Source organism: Planococcus citri, chromosome 3 (genome assembly GCF_950023065.1).
Source record: "Planococcus citri chromosome 3, ihPlaCitr1.1, whole genome shotgun sequence".
Classification (NCBI taxonomy): Eukaryota; Metazoa; Arthropoda; class Insecta; order Hemiptera; family Pseudococcidae; genus Planococcus; species Planococcus citri.
Window position 1 is genome coordinate 79,248,122 of NC_088679.1, and position 23,915 is coordinate 79,272,036.

The 23,915-nt window shown below is 32.0% G+C and overlaps 1 protein-coding gene across 2 annotated transcripts in view; it reads right to left on the reverse strand.

Moving 5' to 3' along the window:
• Positions 1–12,891: 12,891 nt before the first annotated feature.
• Positions 12,892–23,915, reverse strand: part of LOC135839633 (neuronal acetylcholine receptor subunit alpha-7-like) — a 307,481-nt gene continuing 296,457 nt past the window's right edge. For both annotated transcript variants that reach the window (XM_065355745.1, XM_065355746.1), the window contains 2 exons: positions 17,358–17,467; positions 12,892–13,937 (listed from right to left, as the gene is read on the reverse strand). In XM_065355745.1, coding sequence (XP_065211817.1) covers positions 13,425–13,937; positions 17,358–17,467 — 623 coding nt within the window. In that variant the 3' untranslated portion in view covers positions 12,892–13,424. The remainder of the gene's footprint in view (positions 13,938–17,357; positions 17,468–23,915) is intronic.

Genomic DNA, 23,915 nt, shown 5'->3' on the forward strand with positions numbered 1-23,915 from the left:
GCGAAAAAAAAAGGCATCGGATTCGAATTCCTCGTTGAAAATTACTGCGAAATCACTACTTTCAACTCTTGATATGGTCATACTTAGTTTTATTGTAAAACGCCATGCGCGCCTTTTTTTGTCATCTGAGTCATTGTGGGCTGTAGGCTTTCCTAAAAGTTGAAATTCGAAAAACATGTAACATAAAATAGGTAGCCAAAAAAATCCACTTTATTGACCCTGGAGACTCTGGAGAGGGAACAAATAGGGTTAGAAGATTGAAACCTGCAAAAGGCACTTCTGCTACATCCTCCCAATGTACTATGAAAATTTGAACCCTCTAGGTCAATTTGGAGAGGATGTAGGCTTTCCTAAAGGTTGAAAAACACGTAAAATATCCAAAAAATCCACTTTTTTGACCCTGGAGAGGGGTCAAATAGGGTTGGAAGGTTTAAACCTGCAAAATACACTCAGGTGGCACCATCCCATTGTATGCTGGACATTGGGGCTCCTTAGGTCAATTTTGAGAGTGGGGTGGGGGGGGGTCAAAAATAGAGTCAAGATTAGGTTTTTCCACCTTAAGTGGGGTGGGGATGAGCTATGATGCTGAAATTTGGATATGTTGTTCACAATGGCTGTACTCACCAATGGCATGAATTTGGACTCTTTTTATCAATTTGAGGCCAAATTATGCTTCTCCAAAAAAATGACCTTTCTGTAATCTTCAACCTTGACCCTTCCAACTGCAGGGGTCAGTTCTAGCATCCAGGAGAACTCCATTCCCCAAGTTTGACTTTATTTGATCAATTAGAACAGGCTCCAGGTCATAAAATGTAGAAATCACCATCTTGCTGAAACTTAGAAATATAAATGTCTGGCCTACCAAATAGCCCCATTTTTTACAAAAATTTGGCTGAAAAAAGTTAAGAAGCAAGAATGCAATAATTTTAGCAAACTTGGCAATTTTTGGAATTATTTACAAAGAAAGTTGCATTTATTCGTGATTTTTTTTTTCAAAAAGTAAAATTTGTTTTCTTTGTCATTTTTGGTAAAAAAAAAACATTGGCAAAAAATGGTACTTTTTTGCAATCTTAGTGAATTTTTTTTCTTCAACTCTGCATCCCTCAAGAATTTTTTTTTCGACAATCAAAATTCTAAAAGAGAAAATGAATATAAAATTCGAATAGGTAGGTACAGGTACCATAGTCGCCTGAACTAAGTATTGATTTAAAAAAATTTAAAAAAGTTTCAGTGTCAAAAAAGTAGTATCTAGAATATAAAAAAATAGGTAAAAAGCAGAACTTTCAAACGGACACTTTTTCAAATATGTATTTTAATTGTTGAGGAATTGATGGGAGGGGGGGGGGGGGGGGGTTAGGATTAAATTTTTTCGTACCCACAAAACCTATACAAATTTTTTATTGTTTCTTGATGCAGAATTTCACGCTGAGCAATTTTGGTTACTAGGTAACAGTTATAAATACCTTAAATTTCCAACCCATCGTCATCGTCCATTGTTTCCGAAAAAAAAACGCATTTTTGAGTAGAATTGACCTCGATTACGAATGAACAAGTAATTTTCAGATTCAAAATTTATGCTTCTCACTGTTCACAAAATATATTGAAAAATTGCGATGCGTTCTGAATCGTAAAATTTTATCGTTAAAAATAATTTTTAAAAATCATTTCCACAGAATTATTTAAATTAAAAATATGAATAGATATCGTGCCTTATGGTTGCATCATCATGTCAGGCAAAATACCCCTTTCAATACTCCACCACCTTCGCCGTTTCCTCATTTTTCAAAAATTATACATTTCAAATATATTTTTTTTCTTTTTTAATGTATTATAACGATATAAAAAAAAATAAAGATTGAGAAGATACCCTAATTACTTTACATTTTAATGATAATGGTAATAAGTTTTACATAATTACACATAATAAACAATATATAAGTATACGATAACAGTATTACTTTTGTTTTATTCATTTATTAACAAATACAACAGCATCGTGATGAGCATACGTGGCAAAATACACTAAAAATTGAATTAAAAAAAGTTAACAAATAATCACAGATGAATTATTTTTCTAAACACAAATTCGTACATTAAAAAATGAGACTTTGCATGCGAAATGAATTCATTACAGAGTTGTAGTTTTAGAAACGGGAAGGAATTTTCGTAATATTGCGTATTATTATGGCCAGTGTATTATGATTTTTTATATGAAGAATCAAAAGACAAGAGCGGAGCTTACACCTACTGCGCGGATGTTTGATAGGTATCTAATTTGGTTTTTCCTTCTCTCCCCTCCCCTCGTTACATCTGTTCGTTTCAGTTTCAACACGTATACCCAGACGTAGTGATAAAATAAAAATAAATCATCTCGAATATTCGACAATATTATTCTCATGTTCTCGTCCAAAATGCATCAAGTACCTACCTAAAGTATTTGGCAAGAGTGACAAGAGTATAAAAAGCGGAGTATTTTTTGGAAGAAAAGTAGGTAAAAGCAATAGAATCCTTCATTGTAGGTTCCTTTACATAAAAAAATGTTTTCATCTTATTAAGATCAAAACGTAGGGCATCAAAGATTAGATGCTGATTTTAGATTTTTTTTTGAGACAGGATTTTTGCTTCTGATAACGATATTGTGACTTCAAAATACTTTTCAGTTCTTACTGCCTTTTGCAATTTATTTTATTTCATTTTTTTTTAAAACAACGTTTACGAATTTTATGTAGGTAAAATAACGAGATTTCTCAAATAAAAATCTTTAAATCACGTTTCACGTAATTTTTTTTGTTTTCTAATCAGCGATTAAGAGCGTTTTAATTAGCATCGGTAATAGTAATACCTACTAATACGTTTGGAATAAAATCGTAACTAAATAGGTACACGTTTAAAGATACAGGTAGGTATCTATCTCGCCACACATATGATAAAACGTCATCTCTAATCAGCTCAAAAAAGTAAAAAAAAAATAGAAGAAAAAAAACAACCTATACTGACCAATTTTCAATCCTCTCAACTATTCAACAGACAGATACCTATATAAATGTGGATTTGAATCAAGTTTTTTTTTTTTTTTTTTAGAAAAAATTCGTTAATTTTAATCCTTAATTTGCCAACGTCTTTTGTAATACCTCGATGATAAAATTCAACAAAAAAATAAATTATATTAAAAAAAAATAATAAACAAAACAAAAAACACAACAAAACTCCTCATTTTACATCAATGAAGATATGCTACAAAAAACAGGAAGAAAAAAATTAAATAAAAAATGAAAATATATAAAAAATAAACATCAATGTAATATACATTACTAAACCAAAGATAATCTTTGAACTGATGATAACTTACAATTTAACGATCTTAAAAATTAAATTGAGTAGCTTGTCGTGAATAAATAATATCAAGTACATAGGTTTAGATAAAAATAAAAATCTTAATTCGAAGTACATTGTCGTAAACGAAGGTGAAAAATAAAAACAAGTAAATTAACTAACATGGAAGCACGAAAGTCAAAGCTTGGGTAATATTTATATTTAAAAGTGTTCAATTTTTTCTTGATCATTTTTTTTTTGTGTATTTTGTCTTTTTTTAACGAGCATACAGTAGTTATTAATAAATATCTACCACGTAATTAAATTACGAAATGTAGACAAAAGGAAGATCTGAAACGTTGAAATCACTCCACATTTACTACATTAATAATACAATATATTTTACCACTCGTCATCACGCTTTAGCTCGAATTTAGGTAGGTATCCATTTTATAGTATAAAATTGGTATTACCCGAAAAAATATTTGTGTCGATAGTATTAATTACATGTTCATAACACAGAAAACCAAACCTGGTAGGTAATTATCACGCAAACACTGGCAACAAATTGCTTATCAGTACCTATTTTTAGAGACAGAATTACCGTACTTTTATAAATAAAAATAAAACATAGGTCGTAAATAATAATTTTAAAAAAAAACTTGAAAAAGTATTGAAAAGAGAAAACAAAAACAAAGAAACAGGAAAACAAAACAATTGAGATGAAAAAAGAAATCGAAATTTATATAGTTAGCGAAGTAGTAAATTTTACATTTCTACGAAAATCTCAACTATAAAATTAGTGAAATTACGTGTCGACGAATCTTTCACATTTTTTTATCATTAGCCATTATTATTGAGCCGACATTTTACCACGTTTTATGATTGTCATTTATGTATTGAAAGTAGCGATTAAAGTTGTATTCATACCCTTTATACCGTAAACGTTTAAAAAAATTATTTATGATTCGACGTTCTTCCCTGCTCTATTTTTTTCTCAAGGATGTACATATATTATTATGCTTGATGTGGATTCTTCATTGTGGTGGGTGAATGAAGCTCGCTACAATGGAAGTGCAAAGGTAATGTAGATTTTGTCTACTGTAGGTTATATTTTCATGTTGCATAATGTAGTTTAGGTAGATACGCTGGGTACATGTTGCACTGACACATTTTCTTGTGCAACGTTTATCTACATTTCATGGGAATTAGGAACCGGATCTTCCTTAAATGAAACACGTTGTAGGCGGAGCTTCTCAGTTCCCTTCCCTTCTCACACCACTGCACGTTGTGAAGAGTATGTAAGCTCCGCCCACTAACAGGTTTCATGTAACAAGGAGCACATTCCTAATTCCAATGAAGTGTAGATAAACGTTGCACAAGAAAATGTGTCAGTGCAACATGTACCCAGCGTATCTACCTAAACTACATTTATGCAACATGAAAATGTTACCGTTTGCAAACGAAATTCTACTTTTCTATTGCATTTCCATTGTAGCATGCAGCTGATTTACCCACAGTGAAACATCCACATGAAGTTACATCTTTGATTTATCTTTTACTTGTCATTATTTACCTGCTTAATCAGCGATTTTACATTCAAATTAGAATAGTTCTTCTTTCAATGGGGGGGGGGGGGGGGGGGAAAGAGAAGGAGGCAGATATACCGTTAAAAATTTCAATTCCAATCACAACACAGATAGGATTTACAGGTTTTAGTAAAAGTTCCATTTTTCACTCTATATCACACATTGGAATAGATACAGACAACCTTTAAAGTATTTTAAAACAATACTCTCAGGGTGAAAAAGAAAACAAAAGGGATGTAGTAAGTACCAAAATGTGTCAAGTTTGATCAATATTCGCACATATCTTTTTAGGTATTCGTTTCCTCCTTCTTTGGAACAGGTAAGTAGGTAATGTTATTCATACTATTTCAGTGGGCGAGATTGTCCTCGTTGTTAAAATATTTATACGCATGATGGAGTTCCAATCACGATCAAACAGGGCTGGATGGGTATAGGTACACTGGCGACTGTTGTGGCGAGTTCACAGAGCCGAAAAATTCAACGAAACGTGTGCTCCTTTTTTTCCTTTACTTCAAGGGTAGGCAGGGTTCCAGTTACTACGAGGAGCAAATACGTTCGGTAAAATATGCGTAGCTAAGCCTAAATTAAATACAACTCGGATATTCTCATTTGCATTTTCTTTCACAAAACCTAATTTATAAAAGATTACTTCTTAAATTTCACACAGCCACTAAATTTTCTGCACAAGTTGCAAAGAAAGAGAAAGAGAAGAAAAAAAATTAATTTTTTGCGGCAAAAAAAAACACCCCAAGTGGTGGAATATTTAAAAGAATTAATTTATTTGAATAGGTAGATAGCTAGAGCTAGATAGGTAGGTCATTTAGGTAGGTAAGTATCACTTCTCAGCAGATAAAAATGTAGGCGGTTGTCACGAATCAATATTATGATTTTAGATTGGAACTTCATCATGTCATTATTACTGTACATAAATTTGTTTTAACGCAGTATAGGTAAATAATGATAACAATGACATAATAATAATCTTTTTATAATAATAATAGTAATTATATGAATTACCCACTTTATAAATTATTGCTGCTTTCATTTTTTTTTTTTTGTTAAAAAAAGGATAAAAATTAAAACTGTTCAAAAAAAATGTTAAATCGAAGTAAAAAACATTATTCCGGTTGGGATAAAAATATTTACACTGTAAAAAATACCTACATCATCGTTAATTATTTTTTATTCGGATGCAAAAAATATGTGTAAAACGTAATTTAAGTATAAAACATATTTGGAGGTATGTTGATGTTCTTTGTAATTAGCATAGGTAGGTAGGAATTGGTAGGTAAAAACATTGTAAAAATTTCCAACAGATCATGAAGAAAACTGTTCAAAGAAATTATAAAAGCATGGATCGACATTAAAAAATATTTATTCAACAATAAAATTAATTTACGCTAACCATTATTTACTGTCTTCACATATCATTTTATGTACATGCTGAAAAATATCGATTTGAGTATTTCATCAAGATACCTGACTGATATTAGACATTTGTCCATGTATTAGGGTCTGGGAAAAAGACATGGTAACACCGCTTATATGAATATTTTCATCACTAGCAGCAATATCAACTAATAAAAAAATGGTGTTTAACAGATCAAAAAATGATTCAATATGAGATTCTGATTCTGAACAATCTATTTTGAGCTTGATACCAAAACCCGGTACATAATTCCAGAAAGCAATTTTGAGAATCGATAATGATCCATTTTGAAGCTAGTGGAGTGGAAGTGTAAGGGCTGGCAGACTTACACAGGTGTAGCACCAAAATGTAGCTTACAGGTCATTGTGATACCTATAATGCTCATGAGCGATTATATATCGCGTTTTAATGCTCTATACTTCAGGAAAAATCACATTTTTAATATAATTTTTATATATAACAAAAAATCATTTTTTTGCAAAAAAAACCAAGTCTTTCTAAAACTTTTGATCGCAAAAACAGTTTTTTTTTGCAATTTTTGCAGTTTTGATTTTTAAAAAAGTAAAAAAAACCTTTTTTCCGCAAAATTTTGTCAAAAACTCTGTTTATTAACTTTGAATAGTTTAAACATAAACAGTTTCAACTTTCACTTCATACAAACAAGTACATAAATGGCCAAAAAAAGTAAGATTTTTTGATATCAAACTTTAATAGACGCTTGATTACAATTCTTACAAAAAAAGAAAGATATCTACAGTTTTTACAAAAGAGTAGAGTTCTGCTTTGATTTTTCACCATAATCTAGAGAAGAAAACTGAAAAGTAAAATTTTTCTTAATTTTGGCAAGCAACTGATTACTTTTTGGAAAATTTGAAACAAAAAAGCAAGGCTTTCTGAAAATTTGGACCAAAGAACACAGTTTTGTAAAACTGTTGACTGCATTTATAATGGATGAATAATTCAACGTTGAAAATGAGGCAAAATGTGACAGCTACATTTTGGATGCAGAATCCAGGAAACTTTGAGTGCATGCGCCACATTCAATGTTCACAGTAGTTTACAGTGTACTGATTGATCAAGGTACGATGCTGGTTTAACGCTGGTGCTGAGAGAGATGGTTCAGCGTACAACCAACCACTTTGACAACACTAGTAAACTGGCGCATATGTAGAACATTTCCTGGATTCTGCATCCAAAATGTATGAGTAGCTGTCAAAAACTACGATTTGAATTATTCATCCAGTATATATGGTCAACATGTAAAACTAACATAATTATGTTATTATAGCAGACCTCAAAATCAAAGTAAAAAATTGACACTATTTTCAAAAACAATGTCTACATTTGTATCTATATACACTCTACAGTCATGTGCAAGAATTCGATATATCGATGGCTTGGTATAAATACCACGTAAGTCCAAAATCCTACATTTTTCAGGAGAACAAAAAAACGTCTAAAACATTCATATTTTGTTATTTGCAGTTTTAGATTGCATTATTATGTTTTAGAGGTCTTAATGGTATGGCCTGATGATATTTTACAGGTTGATAAAATAAAATTAGTTGATTAAAGCGCTTTGGAAGGACATACGAGGTTTCTAGAGATGACATACGAGATTTTCATCGTACTTACATACGACTTACGTGGTTTTTAACAAGGACTTACGAGGTTTTCAAATTTACAATTGATGAAATTCATGTAAGGTGCACCGGGGGAAGTCCGAATTCGGGGTAAGTCAGAAAAACTGCTCTAGCTCTTAGAGGCTTATATCTGCCGAAGCGCTACCCAGGGGTAACTTGAGGGTACTACCCCTACTTCATCACAGCATAAAAAATTTCGCGGCCCAGTTTCATTTTACAGGCTTTTCATTGGTTCATTTTTAGTTGCTGTTTTGAATTTGATTTCAAATTGTAATCAGTGTTTTTCAAACTGTTTTTTACCTCAGAAGAAATCATCAGTAAAAGTGATATTATAAGTCAAAGTTTTCCTAAAACAATAATGTAAAACCCCAAGTATTCAATTTTTGTTAATTTTCAATTATTCATTATTTATATCGCTTTTTCTGACTTACCCCCTAAATTAGTGCTATGGGGTAAGTCAGAAAAGTGAACATTGATAATTAGGATTCGACTTCATCGATGTGTAATACGTAGAATAATATGTTTTCGAGGTCGTAGAATCCAAATCTGGAGTTATTTTTTTTGTAGGAGTGGGGGGTGAGGCGTGGGGAGGGGGCAATTCTAAATTTTTCGTACATTATTGTGTAATATGTCGATTGATATGTTTTCGAGGTCGTAGAATCCGAATCTGCAGTTATTTTTTTTGTAGAAGTGGGGGGTGAGGCGTGGGGAGACGGAAAATTTCGAATTTTTCCTACATTATTGTGTAATATGTCGAATAATATGTTTTCGAAATCGTAGAATCCGAATTTGGAGTAATTTTTTTTTGTGGGAGTGGAGGGTGAGGCGTGGGGAAAGGGGAAACTTCAAATTTCTCCTACATTATCGTGTTATATGTCGAATAATATATTTTCGAGGTCGTAGAATTTGAATCCGGAGTCATTTCTTATGGTGAAGGTGGAAGGTGAGTCGTAGGTTCGCATGGGTGGGGCCCTCTCCCCAAACGGTGATACTTGAATAGCACTCGACCCTAAAAACTAGCTCAAGATTCGAATTCTGCGACCTTGAACACATATCAACCAACATGTTACACAATATTATAGGCAAAATTTGAAATTTCTCCTCTCCTCTTGCCTCGCCTCATACCCCTGCGAAAAAATAACCCCAGATTCGAATTATACGACCTCAAAAACATATCAATCGACATATTACACATTAATATAGGCAAAATTTGTAATTTACTCTCTCTTCCCTTGACTCACCTCCCACCCCTACAAAAAAAATATCTCCAGATTCGAATTCTATGACCTCGAGAACATATTATTCAACATATTACACGATAGTGTAGGAAAAATTTGATATATTACCTCTCCCCACGCCTCACTTCCCTCTCCTACAAAAAAAATAACTCCAGATTCGAATTCTACGACCTAGAAAATATATTATTCGACATATAACACGATAATGTAGGAGAAATTTGAAATTTTCCCTTTCCCCACGCCTCATCCCCCACTCCTACAAAAAAAATTACTCCAAATTCGGATTCTACGATTTTGAAAACATATTATTCGACATATTACACAATAATGTAGGAAAAATTCGAAATTTTCCGTCTCCCCACGCCTCACTCCCCACTCCTACAAAAAAAATAACTGCAGATTCGGATTCTACGACCTCGAAAACATGTTATTCGACATATTGCGCATCGATCAGGGTCGAATCCTAATAATACCAATTAATTTTGTAGATTTTCTGACTTACCCCAAAGTGGGGTAAGTCAGAACAAGTTACAGTTTATTCGATTGTGCGAAAGCTACTGCGACAATCGCGCTGAAATTTTTGCCATAGGTTAAAAACCCTTATGGGAACCTACATACCAAATTTCAGCCATATTGGTTCATTAGTACGAGAGTAACAGCTGATCAAAGTTGAAATTGTGAAAAAACGTTCTGACTTCCCCCGGTGCACCTTACTTACCTCGTAAGTCGGACTTACGAGTTTTTTAATGTTGGATTTTCGCCGATTAGAGCGCTAGGATGCGTTTTAGACTTACGAGGTTTTTAAATTCGGATTCCTCGTTGTTTTTTACTAAAGAAACCACAAAAAAAGCATTTTCGAAAAAATCTGGACTTACGAGGTTTTTATACCAAGCCATCGATATTGTAGATACCTTTGTAGACCCATGATCAATATCGAAATTCAGGTCATCCTGTCGATCCAAAGTTAATGTTGACTATAAGATCAACAAAAGCATCTACAAAATTTTGATCTTGTATACTTAGTTACTTTTGTCGATCTAATAAATTGTCATCAACTTTGGCATCAGCAAGACGACCTGAATTTTGATATCGATTATAGGGTCTACAAAAGTATCTACAAAACGTTGTCATCGAGTATATACTTCTGTAGATCTTATAATCTACATCAACCAACTGGTCAATATTGATGAGGAAGTTGATGTCAATTACAAGATCTAGAAAATATTTTTAGAAATTTTGAAGTGTTGCCAACTCATTTGTCGATGTCTGAGTCTACAATACAATAAGAAATATTTTCCAAGTCCAGAATAAGATGGACTGAATATCGTCACCTTAATGCCAAATGCGAGTATGTCCATACAAAAAAGTACGATTTTACACATCACTGATAAGGTTTGGATATGCTTGGAAGGATTCATTGAGTTCTGATTGAACATCAGTCAGCTTCATGCATCTTTGGTGGTGCATTTTAACTGTACTCAGGTGCAAAATTTTCAATTCAGGGCTTCCCAGCGTCTTATCAGTGACGCAAAAAGACGATTTTGTTTTTGATGGACATACACGGGTTTGGCATTAAGGTAACCATATTCTTTTAAGGCCTCTCTACTCTACAGCGGCAATGGTCTAGTGGTTAGAGAATGTGACAGAAGTGAGTGGCAACGTAGGTTTGATCCCTACCCAGGGCAAACTTTTTTCTTTCAAAAAATTTTTTTAGGGTAAAATGAGTATTTTTGAGAATAATTTTACTTGAACCAAAAAAAGAGTTTTGGGCACATTTCGCACATTTTTAACCAAAATTTGCTTCTTTTAGACTCAAAAAAATGACATCAATGTCGAGACCTTGTCGAGACAAAAAATGAAGGGAGACGACAGTTGATTTTTGATATCAACTTCTCACTCGTCATTTATCGACATTGGTGTCAACAAATGTTGTGTGGCCAACGTGACTGATTAGAGATCTCATCTTTTCCATCGACTTTGGCATCACTTGTGCTATGCGGGCAACTGAAACAATTGTTCAAATTCAAAATAAAATTTACATCTCCTCTTCTTTTATTAGGTACCTACAGTCCTACACTCTTTTTGCTTTAAAATGAGAATTTGCAGTATTATGCCAATCAGCGTTAAAACGAGACTTATGCTTATAACAGGTTTTGGTTTATAACGCTCTTTTTTTTGGTTCCTTGAAAAACGTTTTAACGAGCTTTACTGTATTGTCAATGTCAATATAAATTAACATCTTCATCTTCAAAATTGGCTAAAAAATACCTATTTTCCTCATTTTTATACCCATCATTTACATTTTATTGCAAACTAACAACTATGAAAAAATTGGTATGTCAGAAAGTTTTTTTCATCAATTAAGATCCGAATTAAAAACAAAGGGAAAAGAATTTTTGTTGAAAAAATTTCTTTTGAATTTCAATTTTGTTTTACCCAAGGCTGTTTTCATACATTTTTTCTCAATTTTTGATGATATTATTATATATCGTTAATGTTGATTTTCCACATCAATATTTTGATATTGGATCTCATATCAATTATGTGTTTATCTTTTGAGATATCAATATATCAACATCACTACTTGGAAATCACAGTATGAGCCTGCACCTCTGAAAAAGGATTATGAGCTGTTATGTATGGATAGTTCCAATGTATTCTTACAACCCATGGACCAAGATCACAGACTGTGATAAAAAAATTTCAGCAATTGAAAAATGGCATTACCAAATGCTGTCATGGAAGGACCCCGTGGCCAACAAAACAGCCCTAGCAAGAATTGGAGTAGAACAACAAAGTATCTATCATGTTTGAAGTCAAGAGATGAACAGGGTTTACCCAGGTAAGTTTGACTGGAGCTACACGTTGGTACTGCTCTCATATGAGTCTGCCATGCCACCCACTGCCAAACTTATCAAACCTATGGCATCATATTTCTTAAAATTGAGTCAGGTTTGATCTTTATAGGTCCCATTCACATTTTCATAGGAGTAATTTTTAACGATTTAGTACCAGGTAGGTACGCATGTAGGTAGGAACTACGCCCTCCAAATCAATTGTATGAGGTCAAATTTCAGATTCCTGGGTCATTTTGAAGGAATGAAGGGCTCGAGATGAGTTTTTTCAACGTAAAAAAATATAGAAAGAACTCAAATTTTTCTTTTCCAAGATATTATTAAAAAAATGATTATTTTCGGATAATATGTTATACAACTTTTGAGTTCATATGGGACTTCCTTTCTCACACGTCTCCCAATAATTTGGGCATATACGAACTCTGGGTGAAGGTAGGTAATCCCACTCGACTCCCTCCCGGAAATCCAACACCAACAAAACCTAAATATCAAACTTTGAGCAGATTGCAAATCATTTTGAAATGATTTCCGCTGAAAGATTTATGTAATTTCATGAAATTTTCTGATTTTTGGGGCCCTAAAAAAAACTACGAGAAATACGATGCCATAGATAACGACTATTTCTTCTTTTTCGTAATTGGTTCACAAAATATAACCTCCATCATTAAATCGTTTCGCTATAACGAAATAATCCCGATTCGTACAAACAATATGATCCGTATCTTTAGGATAATTATAACGAGCAACGAAAACACGTAGAATTACAACAATTATTGAAATAATAACGATATAGTAGGTATTTTGATATAAGTAATCCATTTTATAAATAGTGAAAGCAACAAATTTTCAAATACCATATTAAGATTTACGAAATAATAAAAATAAATAACAATAATCGTAAAAAAATTAACATGAGAAAAACAAATGAAAACGTATAAAAATTTTACGCGTTCATCAGAAGGATCAAAATATATGTTTTATGAAGGTATTAAAAAAAATATATAGGTGGGATTACGAGATAATTAATGCAGGCGTTTTTTTCGTTTTTTTTTTCGTAGTCGAATGACCAAATCGATCGTATAGGTGGAAAAATGCCTACCTATAGATACCGAGAGCCGATTATTAATTTTTAAAAAAGCCCACAAATAGGTAAGTATTTTGAAATTCATCTACAAAACAAATGGAAAAAAAAATAAATAAATTCAGACATTCGACGATGTACGAAAATTTATACGCATCGAACCAATTTATACGGTTAGCGGGCAGTTTTTCTTTCTCATAAAAAAAATCAAAAAAAAACAAAAAACAAAATTTACGGAACTGAAACGACGATATATAAATAAAACAATTTTTTAAAATTACGTAACAATGATATGGGGAGCCGACAATAAAACAGCGATTGTCGCGATAACAGTAAACAAAGTAAAAATTATTAAACATAAACGATCGACGACCATGGCAGCGAATTTCCAATCGTTGGTGATATCGGAAGCCTCTTCGTCTCTTCTGATTTTCTCAGTTATAAGGCGTAGCTCTTTGAGTATGAGCGAAAGTTCGCGATGCGGTCCTATACACGAGGACGAGGTTGTAGTCGTGTGTATGACGCCTACCCCGTTGGAGCCGCCTCCCGGCCCCGTCGTCGGATCGTCGTGCCGGTAAAAGCTTGGATGACGACTGGAAGACTGATAAGTGTTATGTCTGAAATCGTCGTCGATGTCCAAGACATTCGCTAGAAGACTTTTCGATGAGCGATCCTTCAATTCTAAATCACGTATTTGCATCGACATACGCGAATTATCCGAACACGGATCTTGACCAGGCCTACTCATTCGTAGCACCCATGGTAACCATGTTAAAAATAATACTTTGACCTAGAACCCACAGATTCGAGTGTTACTCAAAACTATTCGCCAGAGGTAGATGGGCAAAAACCACAGATCATCGATGAGGGAGAAGTAGTGGGTGTGGTGTCGTCGTATTTTCTTTGTTGTAATCAAACAGATTCATCTGCCCCTACCCGCATCAAACATATAGGCACAATTCATCTGCTTTCAAAATCTCAACTTATATTAGTAGTTCACGATTAGCAAACATCTCGGATAATCGAAGACAATTTTCAATTCTCGTTGGTGCAGAAAATCTAACATAGATGTCGAATGAATTGCATACTCGGTTCGCCGTAAATATTCGTACATACGCTTTATTTACGGCAAACTGAGTAGGCAATTTTATTAACACCATCATCAGATCGTCTTCAAGATGAACGGGAACCAAAAAAGAAGTCGGATTCTTCGATTTTTTTTTAAACGAATTCCTTTGGAAGTTGGAGGAGAGCTTGTCACCTTTGGAAGAATTTTACGAGTCATCATAAGAGTAGTACAACTTGAGCAAATCCGTCCATTTTTAACATTCCTTATCAGCACATGACATCTTTTGCAATATTTATACCTAATAATTTTTTGAAAATTTCAAGCAAAGTGTCCACTCTTCTGAAGAAATTATTCTCCTGATTTTTCCCGGCTTTCCAGATGATTTTTTATAATTTTACAGACCGTTAAATATCAACTAGACTCAAACAGGGGTAAAAAAAAGGTCCCATTTGGAGAAAAAAAGGTTGGTTTCAAATTCATTCAAGTGAGCATTTTTTGGAGCCAAAATGTTTCCATTTTAAAAGAGAGCTAGAAAAAATGAAATAAAAATTGTAAAATTACAAAGGTTGATTGAGGAAATAAAAATATGCAAAATGAGCGATTTTGGCAAAAAACAGAAACTTTATTCGATTCGACATTTTGATAAAAGTTGGAACTTCTTGATATTAATCTTGAAAAAAATAAAAACTGTCTAAAAATTTTGGTGAAAATTAGACTTTTAATAATTTGGCAAAAAAAACAAAGCTTTTTTCACACTACAGAAAGCAGGACTTCTTGATTGGAAAAAAGTAAGAATTTAAAAAAAAAACTAAGATTTTAAAATTAATTTTAACAAAAATCTTGACTTTGTACAAATTTTGGAAAAAATGAGAACTTTTTAGCAATTTTGGTACGTAAAAAATGGGACCTTTTTCAGAAATTTTTAGCAAGAATCGGTCTTCTTTCCCATTATCAAAAAAACGGTTTCTTGACAATTTTGGATTAAAAAACAAAAAAAAAGCACATTTTTGATAATTTTGGTAAAGAAAACAGAAATTTGGACAACTTTGACAAAAATGAGGACTTTTTTGATAATTTTGACACAAATTAGAAGTTTTTACAAATTTTGAAAAAAATAAGACCTTTTTGAGAATTTTGGAAAAAAATGAAACTTTTTGACAATTTTGGAAAAGATGGAACGTTTTTTTGGTAATTTTGGCAAAAATCTTGACTTTGTACAAATTTTGGAAAAAGTTGGGTTTCTTTTGAAAATTTTGATAAAAATGAGGACTTTTTAGCAATTTCAGCAAACAATCAGTCTTCTTTTCCATTATCAAAAAAAAACGGTTTCTTGACAATTTTTGGATTAAAAAACAAAAAAAAGCACATTTTTGATAATTTTGTTAAAAAACATATCTAAATTTGGACAATTTTGACAAAAATTAGGACTTTTTGATAATTTTGACACAAATTAGTTTTTACCAATTTTTAAAAAAATAAGGGCTTCTTGAGAATTTTGAAAAAAATGAAACTTTTTGACAATTTTGGCAAAGATGGAACGTTTTTCGGTAATTTTGGCAAAAATCTTGACTTTGTACAAATTTTGGAAAAAATTAGGTTTCTTTTGAAAATTTTGATAAAAATGAGGACTTTTTAGCAATTTTGGCAAAAAATTGGACCTCTTTCAGTAATTTTGGCGAAAATTAGTCTCAATTCTTCCTCACTGGCAAAAAACATGGTTTCTTGACGATTCACGTTTAGAAAACGACACCTTTTTAATAATTTTGGTTAAAAAAAACTGAAACTTGGATAATTTTGACAAAAGTTAGGACTTTTTGATAATTTTGACACAAATCAGAAGTTTTTACAAATTTTGAAAAAAAAAGTAAAGATTTCTTGAGAATTTTGGAAGAAATGAGACTTTTTGACAATTATGGCAAAGATGGAACCTTTTTCGGTAATTTTGGCAAAAATCGTGGCTTTGTACAAATGTGAGAAAAAATTAGGGTTCTTTTGAATACTTAGATAAAAATGAGGACTTTTTAGCAATTTTGGCAAAAATTAGCATTTTCCCCCACTAACAAAACAAAAAACGATTTCTTGACAATTTTAGTTTAAAAAACTGCACTTTTTCGATAATTTTGGTAAAAAAAGCTGAAACTTGGACAATTTTGACAAAATTAGAACTTTTTGATAATTTTGACCCAAATTAGAAGTTTTTACAAATTTTGGAAAAAATAATAACTTTTTGAGAATTTTGGAATAAAATGAGACTTTTTGACAATTTTGGCAAAGATGGAACCTTTTTTGGTAATTCTGGCAAAAATACCAATCACCCAAACAGAAAAAAGAGTGTTTCAACTCTTTTGGAAAAAAATTTTGGTAAAAATGAGGACTTGATGACAACTTTGGCAAAAAATGAAACTTCCCGCAATTTTTGCCCAAAAAGAGGGCTTTTTTCACACATGCAGAGAACAGAACGTCCCGACAATTTTTGTTAAAAAACAGCACCTTTTTAGACAATTTTCACCAAAAAAAAACAGGAATTTGCATAATTTTGACAAAAATCAAAAATTTTTCCAAATTTTGAAAAAAAATTAGTACATTTTGAATAAAAACTGAGCTTTTTTTATGTAAACAGAAAACAGGACCTTTTTACAATTTTGGTTGAAAAACGGGCGTATTAAAAAATTTTGACAAATGTTGAGTTTATGGACCACTTCTGCAAAAAGTAGGGGTTTTCCCGAGGTGGTTTGGAAATGGACACCCTGAATATTGATATGAATTGGTCTAGTTCAATTACTCGTATAGTGTTTCAAAATCCGATTTCAAGAGCACAGATCTCGTGGATCTGATGAAAAGTGTCAATTTTATACCCATTCTCATCATTTTCCAATAATTTTTAACGTCCACCCAGTAGATTACTCGCAATTTCACAAGTCTATAATCTCCAATTCGGTACTAATAAAGATTAATACTTCATCAAAGAAGTATTCAAAAACATCCCTTCTTACATCTTACATCCACCAATACACCAAATTGTACGAGTATCCACATAACATTTAAAACTATATAAAAAAACATATATAACGATACAACGACCACCACCACAACCATCACCTCTCCCGCATTCCAACCAAAACAAAATCAATCACCGCTTACCATAGTGGTCATTTCATGAGTATCTGCATTTCTATGATGATAATTCAGTATAAGAATAGTAGATACCACAGACGACGCTACCATGAACATGATGCAATTAAAATAAGTACCTGGAAACACGTTAAAACACAAAATTAGAAATCGATAAACACGTAATTTTAATTATCATTATTTTTTTTCATTAAAAAAAAAAAATAAAACTTGATCATAATCTAGTAAGTATAAGTACGATGTGTGATAACGTTTGCACAAAGCTGTTAGTTTTGAAATTCGATTTCAGTGTGTTTGGTTTCTCTGAACAGCTAAGGCAAATGCAAATTATAATAAATTAAAGTCTAATAGAAAGCATCGTGTGATCGTGAATTCAAGTACGCGGCATACACAGACACAAACAAGTGCGCCGTTGCTATATTTAAACCAAATGCAGCGTAAGAATAAATATAACGAAACGTAACGAAGACAAATGTATGAGAAAAAAAACGTGTTTTTAGTTTTTAAAAATATTATTAATTTTTTTAAAGTTGGCTAAATTGCTTTAGCAGCGTTTTTTTTCTATTCTGTTTCGTTTTAGTACAGCATAAAGCTTTCAGTGTACCTAAATAACATTTTAGGTGTTAATTCTATTCCTAGTCATTTGACTATGGAACTGGACGTAATCTAAATAAATTTCCAAAATGAAAGACAAATACATAGCGATGGCATTCAAACTTCACAATATGCTATCAAATTAGTGATAATAACGTAGGTAGGTATATAGCAATAAGCTGCAAGCAAACAGCTTTAATGTTTTATATGCGACTAGCAAATTTTATTACGTTACGTTTCGTTAGATTTTGAAAATTAAACTAAGTAAATATGGTACCAGTAGGTGTACCTATTATACTTTTTTTTTTTATGTAAAGATAGATCTACTTTGTTTTTAAATACGTATAAATATAATACATTATACGATTTTACATCAGACCTTGTGAGCGACTATTGGTTTGAAAATATGCAGTTTGCACATACGTGAATGTACGTATAGGTAGAGAGAAGGCCAACAAACCAAAACAAGGCACAGGGAAAAATATGCACTTGCTAGGTTCGTGTCTCGTGACCATAAGCCTAAATTAACGATATAAATATAAGCTAATTCATAGCTTAGATTACTACCCCACATTGGGCGCCAATTTATTGCCCCACGTTGGGCGCCAATTTATTGCCCCACGTTGGGCGCCAATTTATTGCCCCATGTTGGGCGCCAATTTGTTGTATGAGATTTAGGTGTAGGTATGTGGTGAGTTCTTCTACCAAAATGAAAACACAAGTGTACTCTCCAATAGGTTTATTCACGAATAATACTGTATGTCGGTACAAATGACAATATTTGTACATAGAGTATTATTCATGAATAAACCTATTCGAGATTAAACTTGTGTTTTCATTTTGGTAGAAGAACTCACCATGTACCTACACCTAAATCTCATACAACAAATTGGCGCCCAACGTGGGGCAACAATCTAAGCTATGAATTAGCTTACATTTATATGGTTAATTTAGGCTTAACAATTATCAATGTTTTAATGTTATGATTGTATTTTCTCGCCTCTGGTCACAAACCTAGCAAGTGCATATTTTCACCTATGCCTTGTTTTGGTTCGTTGGCCTTCTCTCTACCTATACATACATTTACATATTTGCATACTGCAAAATAGTAGGCAAGTCTCAAAGTTGATGAGCCACTGCCTCATTTGTCAAGCAAACAGTCAATCGTAGTCTGCAGAAGCGTTTTAGAAGGAAAAAAAATTGAAACTACTTATTAATTATGTAATGTAGTATTAATTATTATGTAGATATTTCATGCATTAGAAATTATTATTTTATACGTAGGTATCATTATTTTATTGTAAAAATAACAAAAAAAAAAACTTCGAATATTACACTTACACGTTTGTTATTTGTTTAATACTCAAAATGTATATTACCAAATCAAATTACGTACGATCGAATTGTACGATTTGTTACTTGGATGCAGAGGGGCTCATACGCATTAGTTTAACACTTCTTTATTATTTAGCAATCACCATATTTATCAAGTATTCTTTCATTTGTTGACTTTTTATAAGCATATTGTATCCATAAATAGGTACACATATGCGTTTATAAACATTTTGTTCGTAGATTATTTTAAGTATAGGTAAGTATAGGAGGAAAAAAAAGTACAGAGGAATAAACCCAATACAGAAATAGGTACAGGTAAACTCAGGGAGGAAAAAGATAGAGATGTAATAATGCTATCGAGGAAATCGTGCACCTTATATAAGTCGATACAACGTCGATGCAAGTTAATTGTTTTCTGACCATAGATAATTTATAAGTTCAACTTCTTATATATGTAGTTTTTCTCGCAGTAATCGTTAGTAGAAAGGTAGGTAGTACCGTACAAGTAGGTATTATTTTGATTGGATATTTTAATCTTTGGCAAATCTGTAAAACAGAGCAAAACGTATTAATAAAGCGAACGATGATCATAAAATACCATATTGTATCGATGGAATTCCAACTTGTTTATTTTTTTTACACATCGAAAATCAATCAAACACGATTCAATAATTATGTACTCTGTAATTAAATTGGTATCTTTTGTACAATATCTTTTATCAGTTCAATCCGCAGTACATTAAAGATCATGTACCTAGCGTAATTTTTAGGCCGAAAGTAATTCGACGAATTTGTTAAAATTTAATACACAAGTAGGTACGAGTATACCTAGCTAGCGTCGTGTAATAAATTTCATTAGAATAATGCGAAAAAGGGGCAAAGGTAGCGTGTAAAATTTGAAAATGGTTCTACTGCAATACGAGCTAATGCTCGTGAAAGAAAAATCTGCAGTTTTCGTATATTATCAAGGATATTACACATACAAAGAACACGTGAATAATTGTAAGTAGGTAATATAGGTACGAGAGTACACACGATTTATATGAGCTTCTTTTTTTTCTCGTTCTTTTTCAGCTTTAAATTAAATACCCATCGGGTTTTTATCAAGTGTATAGTTTATATATGTAAATCGAATTTTCATTTTCTAAAGCATAAAGACTTCATCATTATCATACGTACGAATAAACACACAGCAAGAGAAACATTATAGTGTAATACGTAGTACAAAAAGAGCAAATGAGAAAAATTGGAATAATTTTTGCGCTATTATGGCCAATAAACATAAACATGGAAGCCGAGAAGCGAGAATAACAAGCCGTAATAATGTAGAGGTAAGTAAGTAGTAGATAGATACGAGTAAATGAATATACGGAAAAACAATGAATTTAAAGAACAAAAAAAAAAAAAAAATAGAAATCAAGGTGAAAAGTGTTTTAGAAATAAATAAGGCCTTTTAATCGTTATTAAAATATTAATTAAGTAGATTAAAATTATTAATGGAGAAATTTTTGACAAATTGGTTAAATATTTTTTCTGACCTAGTAAGGGGATAGCTTCAGAAGTCTGTGGTAAAGCATCCGCGATCATTAGAGAAAAAACAGATAACGATAATAAAATTGTTACTCCTGAAACAGCAACATACCCATCGAACACTGTACTACATAATTTATGTATGTAAATTAGAAATACATGTATTAGAATATGTATCTTTATAGGTAACCAAGAACATTAATCCTATTATATTGTAAATACTTGGCTATTGAGTTTATCTAAAATAATTAATAAATAAAATAAACAAATAGGTACATAGATAGGCAAACACACTATTCCACTATCAGGGAAAAATCATTGGATCTGATTTCATATCTGGCCAAGTTGAATTGTAAATATCAGAATAAAATCAAATAGGTCTAAAACGATTTAATCAGATCCAATCAAACCAGTTTAAACAGGTTTGATCAGATCTGCCAAAATTTGATCAGATTATGATTACTTTCCCCCAGGTAGAGATATATGCTTATCTGACAGATAAGGTCGCAGATTAAATTGAGTATGCTCAGATGCAGTCTGATCAGATCCGATCTTTTCCCCTGCGATGTTGAAATTACCTACATTGTGAATAAAGTTAGGTATATAAGTAGATAATATTATAGGTCTACTTGACAGTACCTGTGTTAGTAAGTGCCCTCATTCGATGACAATCATTCGGAATAAAAATAGCATTCGACTAAATAAAATATTCAATAAATATTTAAAATAAAAATCTAAAATAATGATCTGAGTACATACAGAATTTATAGAGCTCTAATTCGCTGAAAATGCGATTATGGGTTACCAACTTATTCATCAGCTAAAAAGTCAACACTCAAGACACAGAGCACTATTCACAATACAGCTCTCCAACTGGCCACTGAAGCAAACAGAACCATTTTTATATCCACTCATATATATATCAAGAAGCATTTGAAATCTTCCAATTGAAATAAGTTATTGTTTTAGATTTCAATTTTGAAAATTTGAAACACCTATTTATATTTTGAAACTTTCTGATAAAAAAGCACGACTTTTTGGAAATTTTCAGCAGCAAGGTGACAGTTTTTGCAATTTTTAGCAAAAAACCAAACTTTTATAGGTACAATTTTTAAAAAAAATTCAGCCTCTTTGGGATTTTTTTTGCAAAAAAAAAAACTACAATTTGTTTGGTAATTTTTGAAAAAGTGCAATTTTTTGACAATTTTTGGCAAAGTGCAATTGCAATTTGATCATTTTAGCAAAAAGCAGAACTTCTTGGGAACTAATAACAAATGGCCAAGAAGTGATACTTTTTTGGCACGTACTGACAAAAAACCCAGAATGCCAACTGTTTTCAAAAGTGGATTTACTGGATTACTAGGAAAGGTCTCCATTTCTCTGCTCATAAAACAGTGGTCATAAATTTCCATTGCAAAAGAGAAGCATTCTCTGTGATGTAAATCTGCAGCTATATTATGGAATTCAAATTGAAAATGTCCAGCACCTTTAATTCTTTGGCTTACATTTTGACAAAAAATTGAATTGGAAACTGTACCTCAACACTATCAAACAGAGATCAAATGCCATAAACCTACTTAAAAAAACTCAGCCATACTGCCTGGGGAGCAGACAGAAAATCTTTGCTAAAAATTTATGTCAGCCATCTGTAATCAATGATGGACTATGGATCCATCATTTACAATACTGCTTCAAAAACTGACCTAACAAAATCAACTCCAATCACCAAACATGCATTACATTTATCATTAGGAGCATTCCAAACCAGCCCAATAATCAAACTTACTGAGGTTTCTGGAATTACTTCTCTATAAGAAAGAAGAAACTACAAGGGATGGTCAATATGTAAGTTTCACATGGCTGAAAAATTGTAAATGCGTGGACTTTTTTTGACTAAAATTGGAGATAATTAAGAGTAAATATAGTTTAAACATACGACTAGATCTGACAAAATTTATTTTGCATTTGGGTGCAATGTTTGTATTTTACAGCTTTATTAGTGAAGTACTGATGAAAAAATTCCGTCCAAAAATTATATTTTAGAAAAAATTGATTTTTCAAGCTAACAAAAGAAAAATTCATCGGAAAATTGAGTAAGAACCACTCAAGACCAGGGCTGTAAAATTACTGTAATTTATTCGCTGGTAAAATATGGTGGTAAAATACGGTATTTATGGTATTTTACTAATTTGGATATGAAGAGTTATTTTTAGGGTTCCCCCATCTATGGGGAACCCTATTAAAATCGCTCAGTTTTTCAGGTTTTCAGGTTTTCAGTTTTTCAACACATCAATAGCAACGCTGTCTGGTGTCGCGTAAAGAGAATTATTAATTAAGCGAATTAACAGTTTTCATTGGTGTTTGTATTCAGAATTTCAGAAATACGATCATAAGATGAATGACAATGAAACAAAAACAATTAATTTTATCAATTTATTTACGTTTTTCGGTTTTTCGCTTTCGTTTTTAAAATTGATGATTTCGGTTCAGATATCAGATTTCTTTTGTATTTTTAGGGTTCCCCCACCAAGGGGAACCCTATTAAAATCGCTTTCAAGAATTCTTCAGTGCACCACGTTATTTAGAAAGGTGTCTTATGTGTAGCGTATTACGTTACACATAAGAGACCTTTCCACTTGCCAAGTCACTTTCAGTGTCTTCAACAAAGCGAGCATTTCAACTTCGGTTTTATCAGCCAACAATTTTTACTGTTTATGCAATAAATTTTTCTATTAGCAGCACATTCCAATTCTACTTTTTAAAATTTTTTTATTTTAAATTAAATTGAATGATAAAAGTGTTTAAAATGAAAGAAAATTTCCTCGTTATTTTTTATTATCAGTAGGTACTTATAATTTATTATCAATGCTTTGTGTATGTCAAATGCTTAAATTTATTTGATCCGATATTTTAATAAAACTATTGTACCCAAAAAACTCGATGTCATTGTCCGAATTGAATATTGATTTTTAAATTTTTGCTTTCGGGCTTTGGAATATTTGAATTTTCAATTTTGAAAAAAATCTTATTAACGATTTTAGATTTGGATTTATTTTATTTCAGTGTTATGTAAAACAGAACAGAGAAGTACATAGCAAAAATCAATCA